Source organism: Rhinichthys klamathensis, unplaced genomic scaffold, assembly GCF_029890125.1.
Source record: "Rhinichthys klamathensis goyatoka isolate OS25496 unplaced genomic scaffold, OSU_Roscu_1.1 h1tg000004l_1, whole genome shotgun sequence".
Lineage (NCBI taxonomy): Eukaryota > Metazoa > Chordata > Actinopteri > Cypriniformes > Leuciscidae > Rhinichthys > Rhinichthys klamathensis.
The window spans coordinates 1,967,142-1,977,658 of NW_026606557.1; the positions used below are offsets into that span (position 1 = coordinate 1,967,142).

The window sequence follows — 10,517 nt, forward strand, 5'->3', positions numbered from 1 at the left end:
CATCTATCCATCATAAAAGTGCATCTATCCATCATAAAAGTGCATATATCGATCATAAAAGTGCATCTATCCATCATAAAAGTGCATCTATCCATCATAAAAGTGCATCTATCCATCATAAAAGTGCATCTATCCATCATAAAAGTGCATCTCTCCATCATAAAAGTGCATCTATCCATCATAAAAGTGCATCTATCCATCATAAAAGTGCATCTATCCATCATAAAAGTGCATCTATCCATCATAAAAGTGCATCTCTCCATCATAAAAGTGCATCTCTCCATCATATCATAAAAGTGCTCCACAGGCTCCGGTGGGTTAATAAAGGCCTTCTGAAGCGATACGTTCATGTAAGAAACATATTTTTGGGTGAACTAACCCTTTAAGTCAAGTCAAGTCACCTTTATTTATATAGCGCTTTTTACAATGCAGATTGTATCAAAGCGCTTCACAGTGATAACATGAAAACAATATAACAAAGTTTGTTTCTAAAAGAAAATTGCGTCAACGTCCACCTTAAGTAAGGCAGATCAATAATATTATTGAATATTAAATGTCCCCAACTAAGCAAGCCAAAAGCCAAGGCAACAGTGGCAAGGAACCAAAACTCCATCAGGTGACAGAATTTAACTAGCAGAACTTGATTTGATTCAGTCTATTTGCAAATATGAATTGTGAATGATTCATCATTTTTGAATTATCACACACACTGTTAAAACTGTTTATAGTAAATGTATGAATAGCCTATATGTTTGTGTATATGTCTTGTATGTATAGTGTGCCTTGAGACAATGAAAGCTCTGATTCAATTATTATTTTGCACCATCACTCAAAACTGACAACTTTATCAAACGTTGTGAAAGTCATTTATTTCTTCTAGAGTTCATGATTTCAATCCCTTGTGACCCAATATCTGAAATCTCAGAAAGTGTTTCTTCATCCCTCATCTTCTGCATCACAATTTTTCTCACATTTTGAACTGTGATTGTTTTCCAGCATTATTTTCTCCACTACTAATGTCATTTCCACATCTTCACTCCTTACATTGTTCACAACCATTTCTGTTATTTCCTTCAAAACCACACTATCCTCAATCTGTTCATTTAGTAATGAGCCTGTGTTTGATCATTGCAACTGAGAGATACTTTTGATAGTGATAATGAAAATAATATTTATTATGTGTCACTAAACAATAAAATGAATGAGATTTTCGTCAAAACAGTTTGAGAAAGGCACACACACACACACACAGTCTGTGTTATTTCAGTGAAGTTCATCAGTATTAATGTAATGAAGAGGAAATAAGAGTCTCTATAACATCTCACTGTTACTGGTTTATCGTGCAGCTCAAAGTATTATGGGTAAAATCTCTCAATATCTGTTCTGAAACATCAACACAGTTTCACTGATGATCCAGAATAAATATAAAACCCAGGATAGAGCGGCTGAGTGAATGTGGTCTGGACTGTGTGGATGAGGCTCATTGTGTCAGAGACGCTGTAGAAGGACAGAGTTCCTGCACTGTGATCCACACACACTCCTATTCTTCTGCTGATGGGCTTTACAGGGAGACGAGTCTCTATCTTATTATGTATGAATGTGTAACTGGAGGAAGAGCAGAACAAACTCCAGGACTGATCATTACATCCAAACAAACACTCATCACCCGATCCCTTCCTGCTGATGCTCTTATATGACACTGATATATACACACCATCATCTCCAGTCCACTCAATCTCCCAGTAACAGCGTCCACACACACTCTCTCTACACAACACCTGATAACACCAGAAATGATCAAATCTGTCTGGATGATCAGGATACGGCTGCTGTGTGTCAGTGCCAGTAATAACTCTGTTCCTCTCAGGCAGACTGAGGTGTTTATTCACTGTGTTCAGATCCAGAGTGAGCTGATGGGAATCTGATGGAGAGAAAACACATCAGAAACAGGAATTATGAATCTGTCTGATCTTTTAATGTCTCTGAACTCTTCATGACTCAATGTTCAATGTATCATCAGTGTCTCAGTACAGATGACCAAATATCCTGAGCAAATCCTCATTTACATGATCAATTATAAAACTCTTCTATCATGATTTATTTCTCCTTCTACAGGAAGAACATGAACACATTCAGTGAGTTTTTCTGCTTGTTTTCTAGTGACTCACATTGTAGGAAGTCGTTCCTGGTCTTGGGATTCATGTTGGTGAAAGTGACTGTGGAAATAAACATGAACAGTGTGAAGAGAAATGACAAGATAAAATACATTCATTTCTTAGACATTTCTAATATAATGCTGTATGATATTAGATGATGGACTCATTTCTGAGAGCTGATGAATAATCTCCAGGGGCTTCATTTATAAAACACACACATCGGATTGATCCTAAATTCCATGAATATCATCACTAGGGATATTTTTGGCCGTTCTGTGGATTTGTTCACATTGCACTTTATTTAGGATGAACTGTGATTTATAAACTGTTATGCATTTAATAATTTTTTTCTGCAAATGGACGTTTTATAAATCATATGAACATTTCAGAAACGGTTGTGCGTTCAGATTTGGGATGTTTCTCACACGTCTGTATAAACGAGCGCAGGACTTTACCTCCGTCTGAGATCTTCTTGATCTCCTCTTTGCAGAAATCCTCCAGTTTGTCTCTCAGCTGACGGACAGATTCTCTCATGCCATCAAAAGAGGAGAGAGAACCGAAGGGAACGTCGGGTTCGTCTGTAGATTCAGGAGGTGCTGAGAGAGACTGGAAACTCTACAGAAAACAGAAATCAAAACTCATCATCTCCACACTTCAGCCAATAACCTGCACTATATCAGATCTGTGCGGCTCTTGTAGACTTGACTTCTCTTCAGTGACTCGCTTCAATCCAGCACTTTCACACAATCAGCTCATTTTTAATGGTCAATTTCCCAGGGCTTTGTAAGTGCGTCTCTTTAAACAGAAGATGATCAGATGAGCGTCTGACTGATGATTATATGATAACACAACACTCGACTGAATCTGACTGAATTCCTGACAACATCTCAGTCAACGGCTCATTCTGCTCTCATGAAATGTTTCTCTGTCATAGCAGGATCTTGCTCAAGTCCACTATGATCCTGTTCTCCTAGATCTCTGTTACCTGCAGGAACTGGATGTGATCTTGTGTGTGTGAAAGCTGCTCCAGCTCAGCGTCTCTCCTCCTCAGATCATTGATCTCCTGCTCCAGTCGCTCCAGTCGTCCTTCAGCTCGACTCACTGCAGTCTTTTCCTGATCTCTGATCCGCTGTGTGACCTCAGAGCGGCTTCTCTCAATGGAGCGGATGATCTCAGTGAAGATCCTCTCACTGTCCTCCACTGCTGTCTGTGCAGAGCGCTGTTACACACACATCACAATCACACAGTGGCTTCAGCAGGACTGACAGAGTCCAAACTGAGACGTCTCACACTTCTCTTCTTCTCCAGACTCACCTTATGAGACTTCACAGCCTCTCTCAGCTGATGAAGATCTTTCTGTCTCTGCTGGATTCTCTGACGGATCTTCATCTGCGTCTCCTTCAGCTGTTTCTGGAGGACAAACCAATGACAGGGAATGACACATAAAACTACTGTCATACAAACATTAAAGTTACATGAATCCAGAATTGCTGGAGGTTAAAGATCTTGCATGGTAAGTTTTTGCTGTCTGGTTCAAACCACAGATTCATGGTTTCCTGAAATGAATGTCAGCAGTATTTCATCAGTAACTAGTTTTATATCATTAGTATCATCATTTACTCTTCCTCAAGTCGCTCCAAACCTGTATGACTTTCTCTCTATTGTGAGACACAACAGAAGATATTCAGAAGAATGTCTCAGCTGTTTACAGAGGCCAAATAAAATATGGTGACACGTCAATAACATCAAACCTCATTGGTTCTTGCACGTCACAGTCACATGACTAAACATCATGATGTCATGACACAAACACCAGTGAAGTGTGATGTTTCTGATGTCATCATATTTGATTTGGGCTCCACATACATGAGTTTATCAATGATTTAAAATAATTAAGTAAAATTTTAATTTTATATTATAAAAAGTGTATTTTATAAAGTGTACTTATGAAACAGTTATGCAAATTGACTCTCTTTAAGTGCACTTAAGTGGCCTTTCATTTCATTAATATTATATTATCTGTTTTTTTTTTATTATATTATGCAGTTTTTTTTAAATACACTTTTAATTTGAAGTACACTACAAGTACATGTCAATACACTTAACCGTACTTCTTTCTTTAACCACTAGTTGTTAATTACTTTTATGCTTTTTCTCTTTTTTGGAGCTTGAGACCTTTTTTATTCCATTGACTTTCAATGTATAAACTAAAATAGATGAGACATTCTTCAAAATTTCATCTTTTAAATTCCACAGAAGAAACTCAGTCAAACCGGTTTGGACCAACATGAGTAAATGAGTGAGTAAATAAAGACACTTTCATTTCTGCGTGATCAATCTCTCTCAGCTCATACCTGTTTCTCTGTCCTCTGTGCTGCAGTTGATACAGTGTTGTGGTTTTTATGTTCATACTCTTTACACCACACACAGATGCACTGTTGATCAGTAATACAGTACATTTCTAGCTCTTTATCATGTTTACGGCAGATCATGTCCTGTAGTCGTCCAGTGGCATCAATCACTTTGTGTGGCTTACGAGAGTGATATTCCTCATGACGGTCAAAATGAGTTTGACAGTAAGACTCCTGACACACCAGACAGGACTTGACGGCTTTGTGTTTTCTTCCAGTACAGACGTCACACTCCACGTCTCCAGCTCCAGCGTAACAGTCAGCAGGAAGTTTAGTCTTCTTCAGTTTCTCCACCAGTTCAGCCAGAATGGTGTTTTTCCCTAAAGCAGGTCTTGGACTGAAGGTCTGTCTGCACTGAGGGCAGCTGTAGACGCTCTTCTCATCCTCCTGATCCCAGCAGTCTGTAATACAGATCTTACAGTAACTGTGTCCACAGTGGATAGTCACTGGATCCTTCAGGAGATCCAGACACACTGAACACATGAACTCATCCTGAGATATTCTGGCTTCTGCCATTTTACCGCAAGAATACAGAGACACAAACACACAACAGCTCAACAATACTTGAGTTTCTGTTTCCTTGAACTGAGGAGTTGAAATGGTTTCCTGCTTGTGTGTTTGAGTGACGTGTGTAAAACAGGAGTGTGTGTAAAGCAGCTTCCTCATTCCTGGTGAAGGAGAGTCACTTTACTGCTGTGTTTATGTGTCCTAGTGGAGTCAAAAACATCGTAATGACGAGATCCGAGAACATGAACCATTCAATCCGTGAAAATCTGCGTTATACAGTAAATTCAGTTTTTATGACTCAATTCCGTCCGTGTTTGGGGTTTACTTTCAGTTTCAGTTTGCGTGTTGGTTTGATTAAGAGATTCTCAGCTGATCATCTGATGTGATGCGTGTTGCAGAAGCGAGTCATGTAGGTCATAAAGCCTATAACACGCTATTACATGTTTATTTTTTAGCATTGTTGGGAGGAGTAAAATTTACATATGTAGGTCCAATAACCAGATGCATGTAGACTTGTCCAGTTTTGTCTGGAATGCGGTCCAGATCACCTCCTGATATCGGATTCAAATCCGTCTCGAAGAGCATTTACACCTGGTCTAGCAAACCTATCACAGCAAACGCATGAAGTGGCCAGGTGTAAACAGGCCCAAAACAACGGAGCGGTAGATACACATTACAAGCGCTCAGGGTCATGTAATGATCTTTCGGCGCAACATCCTCTAATATTTTTATCTAGAGCCAAACACTTCATTAAAGCAATTTCCGTGTTACTTTCTCCCGATAAACACGCTAAAGCGCCGCATTACAGTTTTTCTGAATTGCTAAAACCCATTTCTTGAAACCATCACTCACTTTCCAACCCGATCTCACGCTCACGGCAATTTGGCCAATTCGTACGAATGACCCCTGACCCGCCCCTAAACCTACCCCTGACCATACCCGTCACTGGAATTCAGACTAATCGCACGAATTAGCCACGTTATACTCACTCCTCAAATTCGTACGAATTGGCCGTGAGATAGAGTTGCACTTTCTCAAAACTTTAAACACAAAACCAAATATTCAAACCACATTCAGAGAACCTCTGACTCTTCTGGCAAAATCCTCACAATTGCCTCAAAACCATTTCATCTGTGCTCAAAATCAAATAAAGCGTTCAGATCATACACACAGCGAGCGAGTCAATATTAAACACTACAGATCATTCATTAGACACCAGCCTACATCAAAAAATGGAGAACAAAGAATCCAAAGCATGCAGCTACAGAAAAAAAGTATTGTAACAAAGTTTTTGCAATTACGTAAAAAGAGTATAGTGATGACAACTTACAGTAGTAAGGTGAATATATTGTATACTGTATTCACTGCACTGAATATTGTAGGCCTTGCTATGTTTTCTGTGAGACTTGTTACCGCACTTGTAGAAACTGTTGCCCATAGGCGCCGATTTATGTTTCTGGTAAAATACGCCTCTGTTACCAACCAAACAAAAGCACATTGACAATGACAATGACAATGACAATTTATTTGTATAGCACTATTAAAAACAACAGCTGTTGACCAATGTGCTTTCCACATAGACTCACAAATCAATAAGGAACCCCATATTCAAGCAACATGCAAACACATACAAAACACAGTCTTTAATCAAAAGCTTTTGAAAATAAATAGGTTTTAAGTTTGGATTTAAAAATAGTAAGAGATGGAGCCTGTCTTAAGCTAATTGGGAGAGTATTCCAAAGTCTAGGTGCAGCGATGGAAAACGCTCGATCTCCTCTGCGCTTTAGGCGCGATTTTGGGGTAGACAGTAAGGCCAGATTTGAAGAGCGTAGAGACCTTGCAGGCTTTTGTTCTATTAATAATTCTACTAGGTACGTTGGTGCTAATCCATTTAAAGATTTATAAACTAAAAGTAATACTTTAAATTCTACTCTGTAACACACCGGTAACCAATGCAATGATCTTAGAATCGGTGTAATATGCTCTCTCTTTTTTTTTCCGCACAGAAAACGGGCCGTAGCATTTTGGACACATTGTAAACGAGATAGTGTTTGCTGACTAATTCCCAGATATAACGAGTTACAATAGTCCAATCTCGACGAAATAAATACATGAATTAATTTCTCAAGATCTTTAAATGAGAGAAACGGTTTTGCTTTAACGAGCAGACGTAGCTGATAAAAACATGATTTTACCACGGAGTTTATTTGACGATCAAATTTTAGATTATCGTCTAAAACAAAACCCAAATCTTTCACCCACGGTCTCAAGTACACGGACATCTCACCCAGATTTAGGTTTACAGATTTTGATTGCTCAGATGGGCTAAACATAATGATTTCAGTTTTCTTTTCATTAAAAATTAAAAAATTTAAAGAAAGCCATGCCTTTACCTCCTCTAGGCATGCTGTAAGAGACGTTAGGGTTAAAAAATCTCGTTTCACGGGCAAATAGACCTGTGTGTCGTCTGCGTAGCAGTGAAATGACAGACCGTGTCTTTTAAAAATGGACCCAAGAGGAAGCATATATAAAGAAAATAATAATGGAGCTAAAATAGAGCCCTGCGGAACTCCATAGTGTAGGTGTGCTGTACTCGAGTAACGTTCTCCTATCTTAACTGAGAAACTCCTATTTGTTAGAAATGATATTAACCATTTCAAAGCTGTACCTCCTATACCAACATAGTGCCTTAGACGGTCAGTTAGGATAGTATGATCAATTGTATCAAACGCTGCTGTTAAATCGAGAAGAACAAGTACTGTGAAATCACCAGAGTCGCAAGTAATTAAAATATCATTAAAAACTCTGACCAATGCGGTCTCTGTGGAGTGACATTTTCGAAAGCCAGACTGAAATATTTCAAATAATGAGTTCTCAGCTAAATAACTCTGTAACTGTAATAGAATAATTTTTTCAAAAAATTTAGAAACAAATGGCAAATTAGAAATTGGCCTAAAATTTGTCAAAACAGATGAATCCAGGTTCGATTTTTTAATCATTGGACGGATCACTGCATGCTTTAAGCAGTCAGGCATAATGCCAGATTCTAGACTGCGATTTATTATAATCAGAAGATATGGAGCCATATCAGCAATAAGTTGTCTGAATAAAAAAGGAGGAAGACTATCCAGTGGTGAGCCAGAAGGCTTGAGCTGCTTAGCTATTTCTAACAATTCCGCCTCAGTAACTGAGTTAAACTCATTAAATGACACAGCGTCAGTTTCATTTAAAAGATGGTTATTAGGATTAAGAGAAATTGTAGAGGATGTGCAAATTATACTCTGTCTAAGATCTCTTATTTTGTTTTCAAAGAAAGATAAAAACTCATCACATGACGGGGATGCAACCCCCGGAGAGAGTATGGCCGATGGATTTAAAGTAGCATTTATAATATTAAAAAGTGTCTTTGGTCTGGAGCAGTTCTTGTTAATAATGTTTGATAGATGTCGACATTTGGCTTTTTTTACTTCCTTCTGGTAGCTGTGCAGAACGTCCTTTAAAATCTCAAATGACACCTGAAGCCTGTCCTTTTTCCAATTTCGTTCCGCTCTTCTGCAACAGCGTCTAAGGCAACGAATGGAATCATCAATCCAAGGTTCATAATGGGATTTTTGTCGCGGTGATCTTAAAGGTGCCACGGTGTTCAAGACATCAGAGCAGGTGGAATTAAATCTGGAAAGAAGTACTTCCGCGCTGATCTCACAAGCAAATTCATCGAGCGATGGCATCACTTCGTCAAAGATGGTTAGGAAAGATGATTTTGTATGATTATTAATGTAGCGATACGGAGCCTCATAAGATAAGATTTTAGAAATCTTCGCATGGCAGGGTACAGTGAACATAACAGTCTTATGATCAGAGAACCCGTTTTCACTGATTTCCAAATCAACGATAGAAACTCCATGCTGGAGCACTAGGTCAAGGGTATGGCCACCTTTGTGTGTGGAAACATCGATCCCCATAATAAAATCAAAAGCATTTAGTAGATGCATAAATTCCTTAGCCGAGCAATCATTCATGCAGCATACATGCACATTAAAATCACCCACGATAAGAAACTTATCATATTTTGGGGTCAGATCACCAAGGAATTCTGCAAAATCTGTTATAAAGTTTGAGTTATATTTTGGTGGTCGGTAAATAACAGCAATCAGAAGTGGATCAGCAAGTTCAAAGCAAAACATCTGAAGTTCAAAACTGCTGTAAATGTTACTCGCCACCGAGCGACAGTTAAAGTGTTCTTTATATATAGACACTAGTCCACCACCCCGGCCAGTTGTCCGTGGGGAGTTAAAATAGCGACATTTGTTTGGCAGAAGTTCGGAAAAAGGGCTCAGATCTCCTGGACAGAGCCAGGTCTCAGTAAGAAATAGAAAGTCCAGTCTCTGCACAGAGAACAGATCTTTTAAAATAAAAGTTTTATTTACGATCGATCTGGAGTTTATCAAGGCCATCCTTACATTCGTGGAATTTGATGTAGATTCCTTTTCATGCACTGCATGTGGCAGCGAGCGAAGATGATTCAAACACACTCCTCCACAGTGGAAACGAGGAGAAAAATCAAGAGTGTGTACGCCCGAAAGCGACGCCAGCTCAGTCGGAACCAAGGGAACCATCCATTGCCGAAGCGGATACAAAGAGCGTCTCCGAACAGCTCGACGCCAGGTAAATGGGAGTTCTCCATGCCTCAGCAACTCCATCCTCAGCTTAACCGCGATGCCTGCTCGTTTTCCTCGGCGTCGCCTCCGCCTCAAAATCGGAAAAGAGCCAGGCCAGCGGCGCAGGTATCCAGGTATAGATGATAAATCCGGTGGTGGTATAGAGTGAGAACCATCCTGTAATTGGTATGGCTGCACATTTGATGAGATTTCCACATTTAAATTTAATAAAGTTTCTCGATTATAAATTAATATTGATGCGCAGCATTTCTGCACAGTAGCACAAGTTAAAACATATAAACAAACAAACAACAGACGGAGCAATAGACGGCCTGCCACACACATCGGCGCCATCTTTTCTGCAAATGGAAACATTCTTTCCATTTCCATCTGATTAATTAATTAAATTAATAAACTACCTATAATGTTTACTATAACACTGTAAACAAATAAATGAATAATAATAGAAAGAACCATTATTACCACAGAGGTTTCATCTTAGAAATAAAATTAAATAAATCTTCACTAATTTTATTCAACAAATCATTATTATTATTATTTTTTTTACATTTAAATAGGCCTATAACTTTCTGTAAAAACTAGCATTAAACGACTTTGCATACTTATTCAGTTATTTTGTGGAATACAGAAAAGACCTCCGTCATTTTTATGAGAATATTTTGGCTTTTTGGCTTCACTAAATATTGTGAGGAGGATGAGTGCTTTTATCTAATTAATTTAGCCTACTTTTTATAACCAAATTTCACATTCATAATGCAAGTTTA

General features: G+C 38.6%; 1 protein-coding gene across 2 annotated transcripts; it reads right to left on the bottom strand.

The window, feature by feature from the left end:
• Positions 1-1,240: 1,240 nt before the first annotated feature.
• LOC130085374 (tripartite motif-containing protein 16-like) lies at positions 1,241-5,307 on the bottom strand. Of its 2 annotated transcripts, XM_056251114.1 has the most exons (6): positions 4,511-5,301; positions 3,471-3,566; positions 3,142-3,375; positions 2,612-2,771; positions 2,169-2,216; positions 1,241-1,921 (listed from the first exon to the last, which is right to left on the bottom strand). In XM_056251114.1, the coding sequence occupies exons 1-6, from the start codon at positions 5,231-5,233 to the stop codon at positions 1,392-1,394; spliced, it is 1,791 nt and encodes a 596-aa protein (XP_056107089.1). In that variant the 5' UTR covers positions 5,234-5,301; the 3' UTR covers positions 1,241-1,391. The 2 variants fall into 2 exon arrangements, with proteins under 2 accessions (XP_056107089.1, XP_056107099.1); XM_056251124.1 differs by lacking the exon at positions 2,169-2,216 and having other exon boundaries at positions 4,511-5,307.
• Positions 5,308-10,517: the final 5,210 nt, after the last annotated feature.